Below are 25,426 nucleotides of genomic sequence, written 5' to 3'. Positions count from 1 at the left end.
TTGGGACTTTCCAACATATCTAACACCCCCGGAGAAAAGAATGAGAAAACACTGTAGCGATAACTTGAACCTACTTCTGGACAATGCCAGCCACTATTCGCCGCCCGATCCTGGTTTCATTAATGCGGGAGGAATAAGAGATGAGGACGTTTCTGATGACCAAATTGTTGACTTTGATAGAAGCAGCTCAGAGGAGGAACAAAGTTTTTGTTCATTCATTGATTTAGAAGCTACAGAAAGTAGCGGCGAACAGTGAAAGGGACAGTGTACAAACTCAATTTCATAGTGTGTTGAATTCAAAATAGTGTTGAGAAATACTTTGTGCGAGATTTGTTCAGATTTTGTTTGGAGTGTTGCTTTAATTTGAACGCCCCTGATTCAATTTTTATTTTCAGTTCAATTTGTACGAAAGTTTCTTTAGCCTAAATTCAATAAGCGGACGGTCAAGTTAGGGGAAAAAGAAAGTCAGACGGCGAGACAATTACCGCCACATTATCCGCATAAGAACGTATCCGCATGCAATTATATAACGTATTATCCGCGTGCAATTATATACCATATTATCCGCATGCAATTATATACCATATTATACCCATGCAATTATATACCATATTATCCCCATGCAAATATATACCATATTATCCCCATGCAAATCTATACCCTATTATCCCCATGCAAATCTATACCCTATTATCCCCATGGCATGATAACCCCCCCTTTCCCAGTGCTCCCTATATTTACTACTAATTTTACTTGCTTCTGCCGGTGTGCTTTTTTGTCAACACGCCTTATTGGACCCTCAAGCTATTTTGGTGCTCTACGGGGGTTTGTGGCGAACGCTTACGAAATTGTGAAATCTATTTGCCATCTTTCGTTAGTAGATTTCACAAGGAATCTATTTAAATTTTGAGCTGGACGTCTTAAAACGTAGCTTTGTAAGTCCTTTTAAAAATTAGTGTAATTAAAATTCACAGTGTAAGCAGAGTTCACGCGCATGAAAATAGAACAACTTAAGTGACAAAACCTAATCTAATAACAAAATATAATCTCTTAAGTTAGAATTTGATCAGACAAACTCCACAAAATTCCCTCAATAAACGGATTAAACTATTGAACTAGCTTTTTGTTCACGCACCATTCATAAATTTACTCATAAAAAACTAAATATATACAACCACGTATACTTGAACATTTTGCTCATATACAACAACAACTCGGGACCAAATGAGAAACGCAATCATCTCAGTGAATACGTTTTGGGCTAATTATTGAATACTCATACTAATAAACTAGTTCTATCTGGAACAGCTGCGCCATAGTTATCAAGAAAACAATCTGTCAAGGCGCCTCAATACCTGAGGGAAAAATGTGAAACAATCATCTGAGGGATATTCATTGAACTGTTATCGTCATACTGGCAATGGCCTGATTTATTTTGCAGTGAGATCAGTTAATGGAAGAACTATGCAATGAACAAAAAACTGAAAAAACATATTAAAAATTTAATTGTGGAGTCAGATGAGTTAAATAACAGCTGAGAAATATTTGAAAAATAATCAATTAGATAGTTCTCGAAGTTCATGAGGCTCTTCAAATAATTTTTTGCGAACTATAGTAATGTTGTCCAATCAGAAAGGTTGTGGCAATGCAGGAACGGCAAGTGTGATGTTGCTCACTTCCCAAAGTTGTTCCTTACGTTTGTTTGAATGATTCCGAAACATTTAAAACGCCTTTTTTTTCTAAAATCTGAGTTATGCATTGGAAATGTGAGCTATAGTTACATTAAACGTGAAAATTAATTACAAAACGTGTTAAGTTTGTTAATAAAATTGTGATTTTTAATTACCTTTGTTTTTTTGAAAAATCTGTATACTTAAAAGCTGTAAATATCAAAGGCATGAGCATTAATTACACTAAGCGTGAATTTCAATTACTTTAACAGTGGATTTCAATTACAAAGTGCCTGGACTCTAATTACCTTAAATCTTTAATAAAAGTCTACTTGCAATTTTTCCGTGTCTTCAGAACTTCAGTGTTTTCAGAATTAGTTTGCCGTGATCTCTGCTTACGGTTTCTCGCTTATATGTTTCAAAATCCAACGAAAAATTTAAGGTAAGCGGTGTTAACACACACACACACACAGACACACACACACACACTCAAGCACACACACATGCACACAAACACACACACACACACACATGCACACAAACACACACACACACACACACTCAAGCACACACACACATGCACACAAACACACACACATGCACACAAACACACACACGCACACTCACACACACACACACACACACACACACACACACACACAGACACACACACATACACACGCAGTCACACACAGACTGACACACAAACACATGGGCGTTGTTTTGGGGGCGGGAATTGTTTTTTAGAACCGCGAGCAATTTTTTTAAAGAAAGAGGAAAAGCAGTTGTAGGAGGTTGTGCAGATGAAAGCAGACGAGGAACCGGAGATGGCGAACCAGACGGCAGAGGTAGAGGAGACGAAGAGCAAGGATGGAGTAGCTGCAGGAGCGGGAGAGGGAGAGGGTGGGGGAGATAAGACTGCACCTGAGGGGGGAGCGGAGGAAGAGGATGGAGGGGGAGCAGGAGGGAAGGAATTAACTCTGGACCAACAAATGGAATTAGAAATCAAAGGTCAAATAAATTATAATTGTAAACGATACAATATAAAGGGTTTCAGATAACCGAGTGTTTTTTCAGCACATGTAGAAAATGAGCAGAACCTTCGGGTAATATCAGCAGATGCTTCTTTCAGAACATTTCATGCATCAATTTAGATTCCATTTTGCGCATTTCTTGCTGAATGTATTAGGAAACGCACGTATAGGTGATGGTGATCTCATACATCAATTGTTTAATGTTTGACTGAGACATGCATACAATACAATGTTGAATAAAGAAATTTACTAAACATTTTGAAAATTTGTTTTTAATCTTGTTTGGTTTTTAAACTATGTTCATTTTCATAGGGTATTTCTATTAATCGGTTTGAAATAATGATTAAGCTTTGATGGAGACGATACCAGAGCCCAACTACCGCGAGGATGCTCACATCAAGATGTGGGGCATGATACCACCCATCTCCAAAATGGACAACAACCTCGCCCTCATCGCACCCAACTGTGAGAGGCTGTCTCTCTCCACCAATCAGATCGAGAAGATTCAAAACATCACCTCCTTCAAGGTAATCAACCATCCGCACACGCATACCCATACAAATATTGAAAATCAGTTAGAGAACCTTTTGGTCAATGTTAAATGCAGTGGATAATTAAAGAAAAAAATACAAAGCCATTCCGCTTGTTTACTTTGAACACTTATTTCCGAAAAGTGATTGAAAAATATCTATAGGCAAGGTAGTTGCAATATTATACCCTAGTTGAGACGACTGAACAAAAAGGACAAAAACGTCTTTGGTTTGTTCGGTTTCAAACGTGAGAAAGCGTCGGTACGTTCGGTTTATTCGGTATTGTCGGTTTCAAACGTAAGGAAAATTCGTTATCGTCGTTTCTGGATGCAAGAGAGATTTGGTATGTTCGGTTTTTAAATGTAAGAGAACATCGGTATGTGTTTTAGACGTAAGACATTGTCGTTTTTTTACAAAGGAAATTTTGATTTTTCTGTTTTTAATGCAGTCAAACTTTATGACAGCGTTCTTTTTCTGGGTAATTCAAACGTACTTCTCAGAGAAAGGTTCTGAAACAATGTGCAAAATTACTGACAATTCGTTAGCTCGATCACAAAACTAATAGAACGAAAATAATTTTCTTTGTTATTTTTGGAGTCAAACTGGAACATACTTGTTGAACATTGATGAAAAATCTGTTGACTTCAAACAAAAAAACGACGATAGCAAATCTACCCTACTTGTAAAAAACGACGATACTGAATCTTTTTTATTAATAGCCGCGATGCGATAGCGGCCATTTTTGGTTTTTTACAATTCAAGGAATTTGAATTGTATTGCGGCGCTGTCTTTTTACGACTCGAAGAGGAGTATTGGAGAAGTCCTTTTTTTAATCACTTTAGTTGGAGTGAATTTTGAAGCAGGAAATGAAACGCGTGAAAAATTTTAGAGCGGTTTGGGTGCTGAACAAAAGTGAAGAAGGGAGCGAAAAGAGAGTGGTTTTTGTTCATACCGCTGTTTTTGAGAGAGCGAGAAATTGATGTGTGAAAAAAATTTCTCTAAACGAGCGAAATTTTTTTTCTTCACGTGCGGCATTTTAAAGCAGTTTTTTTTCATTTATTTGTGTTAAAAGGTTTGGCGGCTATGATTTCGTTTTAATTTTAAGCTGGTTTCTGTAGTGGTTTGAAGGTTTCTGAAAATTACTATGAATTTTATGATATTTCGGAGGTTTTTAATGTATTTTGCTGATTTTCGGGCTAATTTTTGCATTTTGTTTTACGATTATTTTGTTTTACTAGCTCAAATTGGTATTGAAGAAACCCCTTCTACTTGAGAAATTTTATGATAACAATTGGTTACAGTTTTGTGGGTAAGAATCATTTTTATGTTGAGAAATATGACAAAAAAATGGCGAAAATTGGGACTATTTTTCTTATTTTTTTTGCAGTTTTTCGTTTTTTTCTGTTTTTAGCTAATCTTCTTTGCCTATTATAACTTGCTTATTGTTTTGCGAGCATCTGGATACCCTATTGGCTGAAAGGAATTTTTCTCCGGATTTATTTGTTTGTGAAATATTAAAAAATTTGGTAACGTTTTCCAGTTTTTCAGTGAAAGTTGTTTTTAAGAGCTTTTTTTCATAATTTTAGCCTAAATTTTTTTTTCAAAATTCACATAAGTAGTTTTTGTAGGTACTAGTTGTTTTGATGAATCCATTTTGGCAGAGATAGTTTTTTCAGGATCTCAATTTGTAACAAAATTTGATCAGATTTTTTATCATATTTTAACAGATTTGATTTTATTGTTTTTACTTTTTTGTTTCATGACTTTGTTTGAAGATAATCATAAATTAGTGAAGACACGTTTTTAATAGTTGGATGACGTTTAATTGGATTTTCACTTCGAGTCGTTTCCGCAATTCTTACGGCTATGTTTTTTTTTAAGATCTGTTCACACATTTTCATGATTTTTGAAGTCAAATTGGAGTAGTGATTTTGGTCATGCCGAAACAGGAAATGGAGTGAAAAAGCGAGTGGCTTTCGCGTGAACATTTTTCGCTCTAAATTTAAAGTAGAGTGAGAAAACGGTGTTTGAACAAAAATTCGCTTTCTCGCTAGTGGTTTTTTGTTCACATGCGGCAATTTCACTTTGATTTTTACTGTTTTTTTTCAATTTTTGTAATCGGATTTTTTTCTAAATGGTTTTTCCAATCAATTCATAGTCCGCTTTAGGTCTAGTTGTTTTAGTCAATGAAAATTCTTTGAATTGTACCTCAGTATTTGTTCTGCTATGTTTTTTTACTTCGCCGTCTCTATCGATACGACCTGACTTCTTGGAATTGATATTTTCAATGACATCAGTGACTTCTACAGTTTCGCAATTAAAATTTGTGTTCGTGACGTCATTTCCGCTTTTAAGTCAATTGCGTGACCTACCTCACTAAAAATGTCTTCTGAACTCACTTACGGAACTTTTTGAACATTTATTAGTTAAAGAACAATAGTGTGCATCTAAGTAGTGCCAAACTTGTATGCCCTAATTCTTGAGTATTAGTTTGTAGTTTTTTTTTATTTCGAATATCAATTTTGAAAAAGTTCTTTTAAGGCTTTTTCCTTATAGATCGTATGTGTCATAAAATTGACAGTCCGAATCTAATTCAGAACGTCTAGTGGTCTATTAAATGACTGGTGGTAGATCTGTCTATCTTGTTTCTTTAGTTGTTTCAATTCATGGAAGGCCACAAGCGTCTATCGGGGCTATTTTCCGGCAATCTGCCGGCTATGTTGTTAAATACCGAACTAAAAGGATGATGCTGACTTAAAAATCGTAGGAAACTTTGTTGTTTTCGGCTAAAAAAACGACGATACCGACGATTTTTTATGTTTAAGTCAGAAGATTTCTCGACTAGGTTAACCACTCGATTGAGAAATTTAGTACACGATGCCGCCACCAGGTACCAAGCAAATTAAATGTTCTATAATTTGATCAATCATAGTTAATACTTTTTCCTTTAACTGGTTCAAATTTGCAGCCGGACGCGTTTAAAAACTATCTCAATGCTGAAAAATACAAGATCTAAGATCTTATATTACATTGCCTGAAGTATTAAATACCAACAAGAAGCAGGAAAAAAATGGTACAATGTTTTAAGATGTTTGATGGAAATGAAACTGAACAAAACCTGCTCTTTTTGTTTGGAATCCAGAATTGAAGCCTGTAATGGAGTTGTAAAAACTATCAGCTGGCATGCAATGAAATTTGACAACTTCGGTTCTCACTACAAACTAAATGATAGCGGTGTAGGTTACGTAACTCTGATGAAGTCACGGCGAAAATATTGCACTAATCGAGAACCGCGCAGTGGTTCGAGATGCAAGTCAAAATTTTGAAGTGACTTCAACAAGAGTCATGTAACATTGTCTGAAATACGAGCTTATAAGTATGAAATCTGGCACTGTTGGGATTTGGTATTTCAAAACTTGAACGTGCTGGTTTCAAGCAAATGCTTTGGCTGCAATCTAAAAGGGTTTTTCTATTAGTTCTCACTATGTGTATGTGTGTTTGGGTGTGTGTGTGTGAAGAAACTGAAGAGTATAAATCTGTCGAGGAACAATTTGAAGAACCTGATGGGATTGGAGGCAGTGGGGGACACTCTGGAAGAACTTTTTTGCTCCTACAATTTGATTGAGAAACTGAAGCCAGTGGTCAATCTCAAAAAACTCAGGGTTATGAATGATTCTACTGTTTACACGATCAGTTTAGCTCTTAAACTTTTTGTTAATTAATCTTATAACTTAAGATTAGACAGCAATTTTATGAGGGTCTTCATTTTAAGAAACGAAGTGAGAAATTGCGACACCCAGGTTGGGGAGCTTGACCGAAGCAACCTCCGATGAGACCACCTTCGAGCGCACGCTACCCATCGCGTACTCGACAAAAATTATTATGGAGAAGTTCAATGCGTTTTGCTCATGTTACAAATTGTTTTGGTCTGGTCGAAGCAAACTTTAAGCGCACGGCAATCTAGAAAATTCTCTAGCAATTGTTTTGGCCAGGGCTGCACAAAAGTTTGGTCAGGACTCCTGACATTATCTGGCCAGAAGTCACTTCAAGTTCGAACGGTCTGATCAGACGACGTCATTTCGGGGCTTTACTAACATCAAAACCTTGTGCTAAAGTCTCAAATTTGGGAATCCCATATCACCTGTTCTTCCATTTTTAAACCGGGAAAAGAAGTTCAGAACGTGATTTCGCCGTCAAATGATTTCTATGCCTGAACAAAGCTAGTCAAAAATAAAACTAATGCGATTATACAAAAATTTTAAACTATAAAACTTTGTGGAAGTTCAACAGTTTCTGTTTTTCTTTGCATAAACTTTTTCTAAGCTTTTGACTACTTCCAAAGCAAGTTTAATCTACTTCCTGACATCATCGACATCACAAGAATGCGTTTATTTGCTTTCTATAATATTAGCACTACACGGATACATTAATGTTTAATGATTAATATAGTGATTTTTTAATCATTTTAGCAACAGAAATAGTTTTAATGTAAATGAAAATCATCAATTTTTGAAAATCTTGTTAAAATTAAAATTTTCTCTTTTTAGGACAATTAATTCGTTTTTTTTTAATTTATGCACGTTCTGGCAATTTTAACATTTTTGGCATTTTTCATGTTTTAATAAAATTTGATGTCAACAACCATCAAATTAAATGAGCTTTGAACGATGTTGATAGCGTGTTTTTCTTCCTTACTGTTTTCTTATAATTGATCAAATGTCAAGAAAAAGAACAAACATTGGCCTCAACCGTAAAATCTATTTGTAAAGTGTTCTAGGAAATAGACACCCACCAAGAAAACCCCACATGCCATAATTTTAGAGAGGAAAAAGCCCAAAGAAATTCCTTGGGGTTTTATTTCCTTGGGGATTTATTTCCCTGAGAAATTAATTCCGTGGGGGTTCTAAAAATAAGTGGGGGTTTATTCCGTGGCTGTTTTTCCAAAACCGTTTTTTCCAAAATCGTGTTATGGCTGCAATTATTTCTTCAATCAAATTTTACAATCACCAAAAACTATTAATCTTTTTGGTGCAAACTGCCAACCCATCTCTAAACTCTTTTGAAATTTAATCAACCTAATTTACACGCCAAAATTATTCCTGCTATATTATTTCACTTTATCCAAATTATGGAAAATCTTTTTTTCTTTTTCTGCTTCTCAGGAGTTCCGATTTGTAACTATATAATTTATCTCGTTCAATTGATAAACAATTATTAGGTAACTTGATAAATCACAGTTAAAAATTATTTTAAAAAAGTTCAGCGCCATATGAAACCCAGAAATGTAAATGGCATTGCTTATCATTCGGTAGCTAAAAGATTGTTTGTGCACAGTGAAATAAATTCAGAAAAGTTTTGGTTTTTCTTCGGTTTTCTCTCATTCTTTGTAACTAAAATTAAAAAAAATTCTATAAAAATCTTCTAACTCAACGCAGAATCGACTGTTTTAATTGTAGCTCTACATATCAGCATTAAATTGCAAAATGTACAATCTATTGAGCACTTTTTTGTGTTCATCACGGCTGTCTCTGACTAATTCAGTTGAAAGTTTTTGTGACAATGCTGAGAGTAAATGAAAATAGTTTAGAACTGCTTAAAAAGAGAAAAAATATCCATAAAATTAGTTCACGATTCCTGTTTGAGGCACTGTGATTAAAAGTAACAAAATAGTGTCACATTTGATCAGGCTTACAGTCACTTTTTTCTACGGTATCATCGTTAGTATCTAATATGCAGATAAATAGCAGCGTGGCTATTAGATAGAATTGAGAAAAATTTAATTGATGATTATTTTAAGAAATATCCTTAAGAATACTAAAATAATAATTGCAGATTAAGAAGTCCATTAGCAATTTTGCGACTACCAATACCATGACACACAGGAACAATTAGGTCTCTGATTTTTGATCTGATTCAATTACAAATCAAATATGATTAGTATTGTGCAATGAAAAAAATTAGATGAAGAGTTTGTTTTTGATTAAATGTTGGTCAAAAGTACTGGACAACGGCTATGTCATCTGTGAGTACAAACCACAAAATTCTATTGTTTTCTTGCCTTTGAAGTCAGCGATGACCTAAAGTGATATTCTCACGGTTGTCTGTGAGAAGCTCGAAGTTCTCAGAATTACACAATGAAAAACGTAAGGTGGGCAAAATCAATATGTATTTTTTTTCAATTCCGTTCAGTTTGTCGTCGTTTCATCAAAACATATTTGAGAGTATATAGATTTATAAAGAGTTTTGACTTGTTTGAAGTTATGCAATATTTTGAACATTGTTTTTAAAATTTTCACGTATTTTTGGAGTCTGTGTCAATTTGTCAACTTCGCTACTGGTATCAATTAACTTCGCTACTGGTATCAAAGAACAAGAACAAACTCACACAAAACTTCTAAACAAACAAACATTTTTAATCAAAGTTTACGTTTCGAAAGTGTTGTATGCGTTGCTCTGAGAATATGAAATCTGCCTTCTAAATCTCCTGTGTGTTTTGATGATCACAATTTTTGCTTAAAAAGGGAGTCAATTTCATCCGCTTAAAATGCTTAGTCAAAATGCGTAAAAAGAAAATTTAAGGAAAAGGGGGACTTCTCATTTTTGTCTGCATTGCTCTTCATAGTGGGAAAATATCTGTGCAAGAAAGGTACCTGAATGATGTGCAGGTCAAACAATTTTGCAGGTCAAATGTTTTAAAATTTTTAGAAGTCGTACCAGGTCACATATCATTTGTATGATCTGTGAGTAGTCATACATCAAAAAATTAATATGATGCAACGTAATGAAAATGTACCTTTTTAGTTTCAACAGCAGCAAGTTAGGCTATAATTGACCTTGTCAAACAACATAGAATTTAAAAAAAAATCCCGTCATATACGATTTGAAGGATTTCTAATAGAATCATTTGGGTAATAATATGCTTATAAAAATTACCTGCGCAACCCTTTATCTCCACTCTGCAAAATTAATTATCTATATATAACTTCAGGCATAAATTGTGCTAGACTTTTTGCTCTTTTCAGTGAAAACTAGCATTAGAGTTCGTTGCTAAGTAAAGAGGCGACTAGAATTATAAACTTCATAAATGGCCCAGAACGTTTGAGAACGGATTTGCCTTACACTTAGTTGTTGCCACAATCGGGTAATTATTCGCATTTAGGGAAAAAATAATGTCGTTCATTTATGTTGTGAATGGCAGCATCGACTGATAAGAAAGATTAAGTGGCAACAAAAGGCAATGTTTGTCACTGAAATGCGATATACTTGTGACAATTTGTACGTTGCGACGGTCTGTAGTGTATAGGCTGCTCTCCCAATTTTTTGTCACGAAGAAAACTTTACACGGCCCAGTTTGCTTTAGCGGTTCCGAAATCTGTCCAGTCACAGTCATGGTGTTTTTGCAGTTAACTTTTGTAAGTGTGTATCTGCTATGTTTTTTAAGCTTGAATTAAAAATTCAGTTTTTGACTAGATGCTAATCTTAATTTTTTCAAAATCAAATTAGAATGATTTGGCTACTTTCTGCGGCAGTTACTGTTGTTTTTGAGCGGTAGTTTTTCTGGTTTAGCCTTTTTTGTATTCTTTTTTCCACGTAACTGTAACTTTTTTTTAGTAAACAGTAACTGTAACTATATTTACTACCATGACATATATAGTTGCTATGACAAGAAGAATGCGGACAAGAATGCTATGACATATAAATTGCCATGACAGAATGCGGACAAAATAAACAAGAAAAACAAAAGAGTTTTTGCTCGCAGTTGTTATGCGATATATTTTACCCTCCTACGCAAGCTATGCAATCAGGTAGTGACCACAGTTTAGCGTAAGTCTTACCAGGTGATCGCTGAGTTAGCGGACATTGGGATTTTGTTCACAAGCAAAACTGAAAATTCAAGCCAATAAGCAATTGCAGAATTAAGCGGTCGGCTGAATTTCTCTACTTTAATTGCTCTCAAACAAAGCTTCCAGCAGTTATATTAGTCGTGCGGTCTTTTTAACGCATTTGTTTGGTTGAGCGATTTTTCGGCTCACACTTTCTTCTTTTCTTCCTCAAAAACGAGGTAAAGTCCAGAGGGCATTAAGGGCTCCTCCAGCCTTTTGGCTTACTAAACTCTAAGTATGCAAACTGTTTTGGAAACAAAAACTTATGGTATGAAGCGCGGTTCTTAAAGTTTGACCCCTCTCCCCACTTCAACCCCTTCCCTCTACTTCACCTCACCCCCTGGATAATGCTCTACCCGTAACCCAGCGAGCTCGAACCCTCCCCCCTCCCCGTGAACTCTTCCCTCCCTCTCCCACCGTGAGCTCCTCCCCCGTTACGCTCACCACACGCCTCTTCAATAAAGCTAAAACTAACCTCCCTAATCCATAACCAGCTACTGACGACGCCAACTACTCGCCAATCGATTGAGAGCAATTCGCCCGATGTTAGTCGGTTTTGTTTCACTATTTATTTCAGCACTACCCAGGTTGAGGTTCCCGACGGAAAGTCGATATGTCCAGACCCAGATGGACGCTCGACGGGGGTGTCGTGCGGTCAAATTTACATAGTCTGGAAACACGGAAAAACGCACGAAAGTCTGGATATGAACGCATATATGTCTGTGCGCGTTAACTATTCACGATGGTTGGCTATTAAATATTTGCGTTTTTAAAGGGCGGGTTTTTTCTTTCTTGGGTCAGTTATGCAAAAATTTTACTTCAAAAAGAATGACAGTTAATTGTGTGCATTACCCATTTTCTTGACATTCCTTTGCCCCGCCTGTTTACAGAAGCTGTTCTTGTCGTGCAACCTGGTGCGTGACTGGAATGAGGTAGTGAAATTAGCAGAGTTACATGAACTGGTGGAACTGAACATGTTTGGGAATGTACTGGTACAGAGAATGGAGGAGGAGGGCATCTGGAGAAAACATGTAAGATTGTTTCTATAATAGTTCTATAATATAAGGGTTCCTTAAGGATTCTATAAGTCAATTGTAAAAGTACACAAAATGACTTTGTCCGAAAAGTTGTGATTTAATTAATGATTCCCAATGAATTATGGGGTTCCCCGACCCAATTGGGCCATGAACTGACCGGCCCAATTTGGGTCCCGAACCGTTCTTCAATTTCAACAATTTTTTTTAAAAGAAAACACGATAACCAGTACTTAATTTGTGCACATGTGAAACTATATTTTCAGGGGTGGGTCTGAAATAAAGACTCTTTCAGAGTTACTTCATAATGTCCGACGTCCGAGCATCCGGAATCATCCTGTGAAATCTGAGCGATGCGGGATTAGGGGGAAACTAAAAGGCATCCCGCCCTGAGAATTTCTTCGGATTCAAACATAAGAAATTGTCGATGTTCGTCGGTTTTACTTCGCCAAAACCGATCAAAGCCCTTACGTTTTTTTGTCGTTTTGATCGGTTTTCGTCGGTATTTAAACGTAAGAATCGTCGGTTTTTGCTGTTCTAAAATCTTACAAAACGGACAATCCTTGTGAGGTCTCGATCCTACAACCCCCAGATTACTGGCAACATTCTTCTCCACTGCACAACCTCTCACTAACTTTTACTGTACTTCTTTTGTATTTAAATCAAATTGAGACTGACGATACCGACAAAAAACGACGATAATCGACAGTTCTTACATAAAAAAAAACGACGAAATTGACAAAAATTGACAAAAAACGACGCTTCTTGCATCGATTTCGTCGCATTTTCTCAACACGGGATTTTTGGACGTAAAATCTGATGTCCTTCAAAGGTTAGTCAAGCCCAGCAACAGCCTGTAATGAGACTACAACATTACGAAAAGAAGGTTGAACAGATTTTCATTTGCATGTCTCAGTAACTGGGCAGTTTTTTTTCAGGTGAGACAACTGATGAAGCACTTGAGGAAGCTGGACAATTTGGTACTGTTCGAATGAATCTTGTCGGGGTTTACAAAAAAGCAATGGATCTGCCATCACTAAATGATAAACGTCTGGAAATAAGCTTACATGATATACCACAGTTGAAAGAAAGCCTGCAGCCAAAAACAGTTATGATCAAAAGCTTAAGGATATTGAATCAGTGATCATACTGTTTGAAATTGATAAATGATTAAATATATATCCGAGCAAGCTTAAAATTAAATTTGTTCATTAACTTGTTTTTCGATTTGATGATTTGTCACAAGCTTCCATATTAGGGTCAAAAAAGTTGAAATATGACAAATGCGCTACTTGTTCAGCTAACAATTGATCACAGAAGCTAATTTCATCAAGAGCAATCTATCCCCGCAAAAAACGACTCATTTTCTCTTCTCAATCTCGGTTTTTACTTCAGTTTTTCTTGTTTAAGCAACAGGCTTTAGCCAAACGAATAAAAAGAAACTGATTATTCGATACGGACTCAGTTTGATGTCCTCGCTCAAAATTGCTTATGATCACAAACTTTCAGACCGTAGTATTATGGTCGGATCCATTGACCTATAAAGAGTTAAAATCAGACTCTAGCTTGCTTAAATTCTTTGATTAGTTCATGTCACCTTCAACTTCACCTATGATATGACTCGTTTGTTTATGATTGTGCTGACGCTGTAAGCTGACGGAAATTATCTAACGCTACACTTGGTTTTTAAATTTTCAGAAAAGCTGAAAAAAAACAGTTGAATTCTTAGGGTACATTAATAGTAGCACTACATAGCGACTCAGAAGTGTATTTTACTACAATTGATATCGGTTTTTACAAATATAATTCTATTGAATTTATCGCCTCAAACAATAGACAAGTCATGATAATGAATGTTGATAATGAAGCAACAAGTAAGTAAGCCCAGCAAGTCAAACGCTCTTGAACTTGAAATCAAATCAGGATGAATTGAAATTTAATGGAGTCTTGTCTTCATTACGACTGCAGGATGATTAAAAGTCATCTTCACTTTTTTAATGGATTCTTTGTCTGTAAAACAGGAAGTCAACGGGTCACGTCAAAACAAGGGTTTAGGCCAATCTGCTGAGCAAAATAAAAAAGAAGCAAAAGTGCTGCAATTTTTGTGCCCATTTTTGCCTCTTAACCTACAAAACCAATATTTTCTTATGTTTGTTTATTGACAAAACTGATAAGTAATTTTAGAATCGAGAAATAATAATAGCTATATTTGGGTAGACAACGTTACGCCGCAGATGTATACCAAATTGTCACGGAAAAATTTGCCCAATCTGCGTATCTCTTGTTCGTTTTTCCTATGTTAATGCATTGAAAATGCAACAATATTGCAAAAAAAGGATAATTTATCAAAAACAGGTAAAATTGAAGGGAATTGCGCAACCCGTGTTTGCAAAAGTGTCCAAATTTTAACCGCAAATTTGAGATTTGTATCCTATTTTTTGCGATCTACTTATCACAAATCTGCTCGATTGATGTATTTCCTTCTCGCACGCAAGGTCTCTATTTCGCACTGAAAGTGTCTAATTTTTGCACTGAATGTGTCTATAAACCGCAATTAAGCCTAAATTAAAAAGCGTTTATTGATTGATAGCAATTAAGTGATTAAATGTGGTTTACAGGTTTAGAATATACCATATAGAGCTCAAATTTATCACATTGTTTTTATCTGAGGTTAGTTGTAAGTCGGGAAATGCAATTGGCGTCACCAAAAGCCTTCCTTAAGGGATTCTTCAAAAAATTTGACAAACAAATTATTTTCTGAAAAACACCTCTTTCTTTTTAGTGTAATGGAAAATTAAAATAGCATCAGCTGATATTCTTTATCGTCGCCTCGCTTTTTCTTCAAGGTTTTCCAGGCTTTTATTTGTATTCAAAAATCATTGCGTTGAGATAATTTTACAAAAAAAATTGAGTTAATTTCTGAAATTTATGAAATCTGTCAGTTTCAAATTTTTTGTTTTAAGGCTCTATATTTGAATTGGCTATTTCATAAAAAAAATGTAAATTAAGTTTTCCTATCTACAAAGAGAAAAGCTTCCCTATTCATATAGCAACCTATTAACTCCTCTTATTTAACCATAACAAGACAAGATTGGACAGAGGGAAATTTCCGTAAAAATTCAAATGTGAATATATTTCTGTTTTTTCTGTTGCTAAATTTGATTTTATGCGTGATTTGCATGCTGATGCTTGAATTCAGCAAATGAATTGTTCAATTGAGTCTGTTCGAAATTTTTGCTTCCAATTACACGTGTCTTGCATTTTTTCAATTCTGCGTCTGTTTTGGACGTCCATTTTTTTTCTGAAAATTCCCTCCATTGCTCGACCACTTTTTGCGTCTTTTTACAAGCTTACAGGGGTCATTATTTTTTTAATCAAAATTTTTGCGCCTATTTACATGTTTTCAGGTGTCTATTAATTTTTTGCGTCTATTTACAGGTTTACAGATGTCAAAATTCTTTTTGAAAATTTCATCCATTCTGCTCTCTCTCTCTCTCTCTCTCTCTCTCTCTTTATGTAAATAATTCTCATAAATATTAATTCCAAACGCACATATGCAAATGCAATTTTCAAAGGCAGTTTATAAACATTAATGGCAGTTTTATTTGATAATCAGCTAATAAGTTTTTTTTTAAAAAAAGTTTAAATAGTTCCTTGTTTTCCCCCGAGTTGTCATTCCACTTGGGATGTCTCAAAGATTTCGTAATTGTGTTGTATCTTTTGCAATGGTATTGGAAAAGAAAAAGCTTTATATCACATTTGGAATGATATAGGAAATTGCATATGAAAAAATCAAACTTCTGAACAAAAATGTTTGTCGCATCACTAATTCTATCTATAAATCACTTTAAAGACTTCGAAGCACTTTTGCATGCTCAATTAAAAAAACTTCGAAATACCTTTGCATGCTTAAAGGCGCTCTTTTAATTATGGTCAATTTCCAATCGGAGATAAATTTATTGCGAAAAAAAATACCTAAAATGAGCGAAAACGTGCTACAAGACTTGTCACCTATTTCACAATTATAAATCATGTCAATTTCTCAATAATGGCGTAACCCTTTTCGCGAAAAACAAAGCTTGTCATTTAATTTTGTTAAGTTTATGTTTCTTTTTTCCGCGCGAATTTTACGTAGGCGGAAACTTTGGGGTGCACCTCTGCGTCGTAATGAAAATGAGACCGAAATTTATTTGATATTAGAAAACAAATGAATTTTTGAGAACTCCTAATGAGATTTGCACAGTTTCTGCAGCCTTAAATTGGAACTGTTTATAATCAGCGACTCAAATAGAAAACGGAATTCGTGCTTGAAATATCCGAGAAAATAGTTGAGCGAAAATGTATTCTACAAAAATCTTTTTTTTTCATTTTTGAGTTTTTGGGAAACAACTGCAATCATTTTTTTGCGTTTCAAAGTGATCGTTGGGTGGATATACTTGTTTCAACCTTCTTTTTTACTATCTTCTATAACAAAAAGTTGAGTGCGATAATTTTTTCTAAGAGCGACGAGTTTATGCTTGAATCTATGAGTTTGAGATATACAAAGAAACCTTTTCTGAAAACTTGGCTCAAAACAGTGACTTCTAACGTTTTCTTTCTAATTCTTTAGTATGTGACTCCACCAATAAGTTGTTGTCATTCAAAAAAATGGATTGTCAACAAAACTCTTTAAATTATAGGGGAGGGGGCTAATTTTTAGAAAACAAATTATTGATTGGTGTTTTTCTGCCAGAAATGTAAATTAAAACACTCACGTGCACATGTTTAGATGCCGAAAGTCTGCAGTGCCCCGAAGTTAAAATGCCACAAGTTCCAACTTAATCAGAAGTTTCAACTCAGTTCTCGATAAACGCCAGAAGTTCTCAGTTACTTCAAGCAGAGCCACGTAGCCATCACTTGGCACATAACAGTTTTTTTTATGTTTCATTTTTATTGAATATACTTTCTTTCCCTTTTAGAGAGAAAAAACTTATCCCACGATCGGTAGTGTTTCAAACTTTTGTTTAAAAAAACAAATTGAGCAATTTGGCGGAGAATTGAAAAAATGAAAAAATGAAAATACGTTTGCTGACTTCCTGAAGAGACCATGGGTATCAAAAGACCGTGGTTGACCAACAATGCACAGAAAAAGAACTTGGGTCGAAATTATTAAAGTTCTTTTGGGTCGATATCGAAAGATTTTTCGACTTTGTTAAATTAACTTTCGATCATGACAGAAGAAAAATTCCCCCTTGACTCAACTTTATAAGTCTTTGCAAAGTAGGCAAATCCAAATGGGGGCGGGTAATTTACTGGGGGCGCGTAATGTACGCCTCTCACCCGGGGCAATGTTTCACCCTTAATCCACCCCAAACTAGCTGGGATTAGAGTGTATTGCAAATTCAACTCCTCTTTATCGGGGAAAAGAGTGTAGGAGCGTAATTTTAAAAAATTACACAGTATTTAAACTCTTTTCTCCACTCTTTTTACACTCTTGGCAGAGACTGTAATTTATGGTGGACTGAAAAAAATTACACTCTTACACAATTACCATTTATAACCAAAATAGAAAAGTAACATGATAGTATCAGTTGGCGCAAGGGTTAACGCACTAAGTGAATGTAACATGTTCGAGAGAGGGAAGATGGGGGATCAAACCTCAATACCTCCTTCTCTTTTTATTTTTTCAAATTACACTCTTCCACCGTTAATTCTGTGGAGAAATCGATAGGGGCGGTGTAATTTTTTTAATCTTTACACTCTTTACACTCTTTTCCCCCTTATTTTTCAGGAAAATCCTCGGCCCGGGCGACGAGGGCATCCAAAAAAATTTGTCAACAAACAATGGTCAAAAGAGCTTCAGAAAGGTAAGAGAATTGACAAACAGTACAGGTTTGTTCTTGTGATGGCTACAGCTATTGACAATTAATCAACCTCGAACTTAATTGACCCATGGCTTATTTAGGTCAAAGCTACTACTATGGAATGTAAACACAATACCTTTGTATTTATAGCATTCACAGAAACGAAACACGCACGTTGTATTAGACCGCTTGATAGTAACAAAGGAAATAGGAAATCGGTTTTCGATTTTACCCGTATAAATTTATTCCCTTTAGGCTTGCTGCCATTTATACCTTTATTCCCAGCTAAATAACATGTACCATAAACGCTGCCGTTAAATCGCACGTTACAATATAAACCATACAGTCCCAATGGTAAGATTTTGAAGTAGTTATTCATTGACCTAGCGTACAATATTCAACAGAAGTTACTCAAATAGAATATAAAATATCTCCCAATGAACGCTTGTTGCTTACGTAATAAAAAATAATAATTGATACTTTCAGCTATTCGTTTACAACATTTTCGTTGATTAAAAATTACAAAAAGTATCTTTATCTGTCGTTTATTTAGATCATCGAAAAATATATTATAGTGCTGCCATCACCCTAGCCATAGGCAACAGTCGAACGAATACTAGTTTGGACTTAGATGGAAAATAACGCATTGCTGGCGCCCAAAAAAGTGGGCAAATGGTACTTCGGAGGAATAGCAGGGACAATGGCGGCCAGTTGCACTTACCCATTCAGCTTAGTCAAGGTGTACTGTATGTTCATTCAAAATATAAATCAGATTTCCAATTGATCTCTTCTTTGATGTAGTTTCTACTCGAATAAAATACAAAATAAATTTTGCTTTTCTGTTTTATGTTAGACTAAAAGAATTCTATGTTAGACGAAATTTCTCTGGCAACGTTCTGCACTAATTTGGACTCCCTATTTCAAAAATTGGCCAAATTTTTTCATACCAAATTAATTATTGTGCAACTGATTTTTTTAACTTCTTTTTTTTCTAGCATCTCATCATATTTTGTCTTTCCCTTATACCGCTCAAATGCGTTTCCAAATTGTACAAAAAAACACTCCAAAATGTTTGTGTAATCCTATTTACAGGTTCATCTCCAGACAACAACCAGCACAGCTGAATCTCGTTCTCTTCTCCGCACATTTGCCCTCGTGTTGAAGACAGATGGAATTCTAGGGCTATACAATGGCCTCAGCTCATCAATTGTGCGTCAAACAGTCTTCAACACTGCCCGATTTGGTGTATACGAATGCTGCAAGAACTACATGGCCTATAGTGGGTATCGATTTAACATGCACAGCAAAATCGCAGGAACTGTTTCCTTTTCTCTTAACTGGGATCAGACTATTTGCAATAGATGTTGTTTTGCACATCTGTCATCGAATCCTGGGCCGACCTGTATTTGAAAAAAGTTATAGAATCTTTGAAACATACTGATGTCTATGAACCGTTAGAATCAGAAATCTTTCTTAAACAACGCTAATTTGTTACTTAATTGTTTTTTTATAGATAAAAATTAAAGTCTTCAAATAATGAAAAGTTATGCAAATTTTGTGCCAAAATTCTCATGCAGTCGTTGTAATCGCCAGAATTTGCCAGTAAATGCTTTTGTTTATTCACATCCTATTATATAAAAAAACTAATGACTGTTAGTGTGAAAAAAAGCGATCTGTTTGCAATTTCAAATTAAATACTGAGCATCAAAAGTTAGCGAGGACCCTATAATTTTTTAAAAAAATAAACATCAACGAAAAAAAAACGACAAGAAATCAGTCTACCTTTTAGCAAGAATTTAGAAATTTTCTCGAATACTTTGTAAAAGGATTTGTAACTTTCTGTCAAACTTTACTATTTACTATTAATAGGGTGCTAAATTAATTTTCCTCGATGCTCAGCATGCGAATTACTGATTTGTTCAAAAAGGTGCTTAAATTGTGCAAGAACACTCAAATGAGAACGCAAATTTTGTGCTGCATGGTAAGAAAAGGAAACATATAATTGTTTGCAGTCGCGGGTTGTGCAGGATTTAAGGGTGCTGCAATTTCCACGCCTGCAGATTTAATCACAGTTCGAATGCAAAATGATATGAAACAAAAAGCCTGAAAAAAGTCGCAGAAACTACAAGCATGTGTTCGATGGGTTAATACGTGTGTTTAAAGAAGAAGGATTTACCCGATTATTTGGTGGTTGCACAATGGCAAGTACGAGAGGGGCTTTAATGTCAATTGGTCAAATGGCAAGTTATGATACAATTAAAGAACAAATTATTTATTACAAACTGATGGAAGAATCTCAATTGTGTTACTTAACAAGTTCAACAATCGCAGGTGCAATCGCAACATTCCTAACACTACCTATGGACGTAATGAAAGTAATGTATAACTGACTACACTCAACACAAAAACACCTTTCGGAGATATAAAAAACTTTATACAGGGAGTAAAACATGATTTGGTAAAGAAATTCGATTAGCGGAGAAAACATAGAGTGGTTTTGTTTGTTCATACCTTCTTTTTTCACTAAACGAGCTATTTTGTAAATTACATGCTGCCTTTTCAATCTGTTTTTTCCCAATTTCCAAAGTTGCCTCAAATACTATTGTAAACTCCAGTTATGTTATTTGGGTTTTCTTGATAGCATTTTAGAGCTTTTTAGTTAGTTCAGGGATTTTTTTTGCTAATTTTGATCTTTTTCTACTATTTCCAGATTTTTATGATATTTTATCAATATTCTACTAATTGCATTGTTTGATAGCATTTATTGTCAACGGATTTGAAACCGAACTCTCCTGTCTATTTTCTATTACGTATTAAATGATTTTGTTTGGTGTAAAGCAGTTTTTTCGATAAAATTTGACAAGAAATGAGAAATTTGTTACAATTTTTTTCCATTTGCAGGTTTTATTTTCTCTTCAAAGTTTGAGATGTTTGTAAGTTTTTTATGAGCTGCCTAATTTTTTGCAAATTTATAGTATCGATTCGATTGAATGAAACAGTTTTTCGTTTGTATTTATATTTGAGCTATATGAAAAATTATTAGAATTTTCCTAGCTTCTTGAGTTAACTAACTGTTCGGCCTTTTTTGTTTACTACTTGATCTAAGATTGTCATTTTCTGTGCTTTCAAACGTTTCCAAAATTTTGCCGGGTATATGTTTTTGATGAATTGGGATGCTAAATGGGCGGCAAAAAAACCCGAAGTTCAGGGGGTAACTAAATGTTGAAAAAATAGTTTTTGTGAACAAAATTTAAAAGCGGCGGCAAAACAGACAGAGAAAGAGACAGTGAAAAAAAGAGATAGATAGAGAGAGAGAAAGAGAGATTATTTTGATCATATCTATTGAATAAAAATACAGGTAAACAAAAGTTCGCGAATTTTCTTCGCGTGCCGCTTTTTGCAGCTGTTTTTTTTTCATTTAATAATTTTCAAGCCTAAGATGTTATTGTACTCTAAAATAAGATAATAAGGTCCGATATTTTTGCCACTTTGGATAAATAAAGGTAATTTAGCGCCTGCTTACAATTTAGCTGAAATTTGGGCTCATCTTGCAATTTTTGGACCATTATTATGTTTATTGTTATTGTTACTAGTTTTATTAGTAACTGAATTAAAGACAGATAAATGCTCTAAAGCAGTTTTTGTACGACTTGAGTTTAGTGTTTTGCACAGAGCAGTTTCTGCTATAAAATTTTGACTCGTAAAATTGAAATCTTTGTTGCAGTTTTCTCAATTTCTTAGCTTTTACTCTTTCAAAAAAACAAACATGCGAGCTTATTAAGGTTTTCGCAAAATTTTCTGGATAGGTTGACTGTTTTGATTGCATGGAAAAATATGTTTGTTTGCATGTGTAATGATACTATCGTAAGGAACGAAAAATTGGTAATTCAATTTTAAAGTTCTTAATTCTTCATTTTGATTTACTTTTTGGCCAATTTCTTATTTGTAATTAGACTATTAATTATTAGCTCTGCTTCCAGGCAATCTGCTCGCATGTACTATTCATCTGATTTAATATTTTTTGGGCAATAAGAAAATCATTTTTTCCTGGAATTCTTCGAGTTATTGTTTTTAGCTCAGTTCACACATTATCATGACTTCTAAGAGAAATTTGAGTACTGATTTTAATCATGTAAGCACGCATTGGATCGTTTTCTTTTCATTCGGCATTAGGTCATTTATTAAATGTTTTTAGAATTTTTTTAAAATGGTTTTTATTGCCAATCCTAGTCGTTTCTAGGTTTATTTTCTGTTACGTCAATAAACTTTCTGATTTGCAATTTGGGACTTGCTGCTATGTCTTTTTATTTCGTGAATGTTTTGTTGTGACTATATAACTTAACGCTCAAATTCAGCTATGGCTCATTCATTTGAGCGTTGTCAGCATGTCGTCGTTTTTCATTCACTTTGGAGCAAGTTTTCTGTTCGTGCGACAGAATACTTTTTGTGTCACACATGACTTACCTCACTCGATAAAATGGCTTTCCTCACTCTCAAATTGACTTAAGTTAACTTAATTTGAAAATTTAAGGTCAAATGAGGATACTGCAATCTAATTTAGGTTTTTTAGGGCAGCTTCTATAAACTGGACTTAAGTCTACCAAGTTAGACATTAGGGTTTGCCTTTTTCCTGATTTTTCGGTCTTACTTTTTTCATTGGTTTTTATTCTTGAGATCTATGCAGCTATCCCGATCTGCCATCTATGTTTTTATTTCTGTTATACTTCTTTTTATGTTCTGTGTAGTGATTTACACATTACTAATGAAGACGAAAATGATGAATGCAAAAGCAAATGAGTTCAGAGGATTGGTGGATTGTTTCAGAAAAACGTTACGCATAGGTCCCATGGCCTTCTATCGTGGGTTCTCAGCCGCGTTTATGAGAATGGCACCTCAAACTATATTGACTTTTTTGTTTCTGGAGCAAATGAAATACCTATTTGGATCAACGATATGATTTGGATTTTGGTTTCGCATTCTCAATTTAAAAGATCGTAATTCGGGTTTTTTCTTTGACTTTCGCCCGTTCATTGAGGTTCATTCGCTAAACTATTTAAAGCACACAATATTGAAAAACGATTTTGTATAATTGAACAAAGCACATTGAACTCCTCCAGCAAAACGAAATTTCAAAAATTTCAAAGAACTTCTTTACAGGGTTATAGTCTGCCAGAGTTTAAAGCCAGCTCTACAGGGTACAGGGTCTGAAGCACACTAAACGTCGAGTTAATTCAATTCTATTATGTCACAGCATAAGCGATAATTTGTAGAAAAGTTTGTCAAGATGATTCATTTGATTAAAGAAATTCGATAATACGACTCAAAGTGTAAAAAATTGTTTCGTGGTCCCAAAAATTTCGTGGTCACCATGATAAAAGTCTTCAAAAATTCTCAAAGAAGCAAACCACATGCTGAATAATTCTACCTCATAATCCAGCTGCATTGAATAACTAATCTACCAATTCAAATAAAAATTAGTGTTCAAACCGTCAACAATTTTTAAATTGTTATACATTTTTTTTTTACCTGAGTGAGAAAGCTTAGATAAACCAGCAGTAGAAAACCTCAATGCATGCAACACCGCAAAAGATCAGGCTTGTAGCAACGCATTGAATCTTGTGTTTCGCACAGGGGCGACAAAAGAGCCTATGATTTGAATTATGCAATAAAGGTTTACATAATGCAGGTGATAATCTTAAAATACCTTGTTTTGTATTTTTTTAACTGTTTCTATCACAATTGGCCTAATTACTTAAGTCAATGGATTAAATGTTTGACTAAACATGGCCCACGCACTTTTTTACAGTCTGGTTTGCCTACCTATAGTTAATGTATTTTCTTACGCATCTGATCATTTCATCATCATTATCATCAGGTGTTTTTCTCTGATTATCATAATAGCATAATTTTGATTATTACAATTTTCGAGTCACAATTGCAAACATTTGCATAGTCCCGCAGATTTGAAATTGAACGCGCTTTGTCAATTTTTGTCGCTATTCTTTGCGCTCTAATTTCCGCAAGTGCGAATCATTGCCATTTTTGTCTGGACATGGTGGATTTTATTAGTAGGTGACGACATTTCAACTTTTGGTTCTCACGATTGAACTATAAGACAAAATTACAGGCGTACTATGTGAGTTAAATGAGAGTGTAACCCGTATGCCAAGTTCAACTAAATAATAATTAGAGAATCATGGGTACAAAATATTTAGGTAATAAAACTTCGAGGCAGCATAAAAAAATCAATTAGCTTGCAATTCCATCTTAGAAATGCACGTGGATGACACGCACGCAATATAAATGTTTTTGCTTCACATTTGTGTTACTTTTCGCCAACTGAGATGCTTTTTTAAGTCGAATTTCGCTTGCCCAATTCAATTGCCCTACTTAGTCGCTCAAGAGTCAAAATCTCATTTTTGACTCTTCCCCAAGTGTCAACAAGAAGCGCCTAATTTTTACGCTTTGATTCTCTAAACTCATTAGAACCTAAATCCCCTTCCCCCTCGTGCCTTGTTTTGAGCCGGCCACCACAAGCAACCTCGTCTGACGGCATACATACCGTTGGGTGACTTAGATTCATGTTTTAATACACAATTAGTGAAGCAGTGGTCTAACGTAATTAAATCAAAGGTGAATTCTTTGTTTCCAAACCAGTTACCCGGACCTGCCACACAGAAAAAATGAGTACTGAGCCATGGTTTTTCAATTGTGTTTTTTGCTCTGACCAGTTCCGTGATCACGTAATATTTTAAACTTTTCATAGGGAAATAAAGAACAAAAAATCGATCTCTGAATTTACCCTGAAGCATAGTAAAAACGCAGTCTGAAATGCTCTAGGCATACAAAACTGTATAATGGGTTAAAAAGAATAAAGCATGTTGTCACCCTGTAAAATCTGTTTTTAGTACTGAGCTGGCTCTGAGACTTTGTCAGCTCGTACTAACTAGTTTAAAAACACATCAAAAAGGATTTTTCAAATTGAAGGAAAGCATTTAAATCAATAGCGAAATTATGTTAAACAGTTTATCGAGTTTGATCAGTTCAAACTTTCGAACATAGCAGCCTTTATACCGTAGCAGCAATATCGATTCCGTAGCAGCCATGTCAAATAAATACATTATTCAATCCACACTCGTTGCAACAGCAACATTTGAATAATCTAATAATGATATTACTTGTTAGCTCTCGATGCCAACTACGAAAATTTGGAACAGTGTTCAAACTGCGCTTCATGATTCGACATACTTGACTCACTGACAACTTATGGCAGTTGTAAGCTTGAGATGTTAAGCCAGACTTTCGAAATTACGTCCGCAGGTTCAAGTAACCCGGAGCGCATCGTCAGAGAGATTCAGTACTGGACCAGAAAATAAATCATAATGATTTTTAGGCGGGTCATTATTATGTTCAGGTCCGAGATTTCACTGTT

General features: G+C 34.9%; 1 protein-coding gene and 1 pseudogene across 3 annotated transcripts in view; both read left to right on the top strand.

The window, feature by feature from the left end:
• Positions 1-13,366, top strand: part of LOC142339996 (uncharacterized) — a 35,788-nt gene extending 22,422 nt beyond the window's left edge. For 2 of the 3 annotated variants that reach the window (XM_075390383.1, XM_075390382.1), the window contains exons 4-8: positions 2,465-2,681; positions 3,053-3,231; positions 6,753-6,896; positions 12,008-12,148; positions 13,090-13,366. In XM_075390383.1, the coding sequence (XP_075246498.1) occupies positions 2,465-2,681; positions 3,053-3,231; positions 6,753-6,896; positions 12,008-12,148; positions 13,090-13,146 (738 nt within the window). In that variant the 3' untranslated portion in view covers positions 13,147-13,366. The remainder of the gene's footprint in view (positions 1-2,464; positions 2,682-3,052; positions 3,232-6,752; positions 6,897-12,007; positions 12,149-13,089) is intronic. The other variant, XM_075390384.1, reaches the window with a different exon arrangement.
• Positions 13,367-18,174: 4,808 nt separating this feature from the next.
• LOC142339995 (mitochondrial dicarboxylate carrier-like) lies at positions 18,175-22,998 on the top strand (annotated as a pseudogene).
• The last annotated feature ends 2,428 nt before the right edge of the window (positions 22,999-25,426 follow it).

Source organism: Convolutriloba macropyga, chromosome 5 (assembly GCF_964194025.1).
Source record: "Convolutriloba macropyga chromosome 5, txConMacr16.3, whole genome shotgun sequence".
NCBI lineage: Eukaryota > Metazoa > Xenacoelomorpha > Acoela > Convolutidae > Convolutriloba > Convolutriloba macropyga.
The sequence above is the reverse complement of the archived record's forward strand: the minus strand, read 5'-3'. Positions and strand labels throughout refer to the sequence as shown.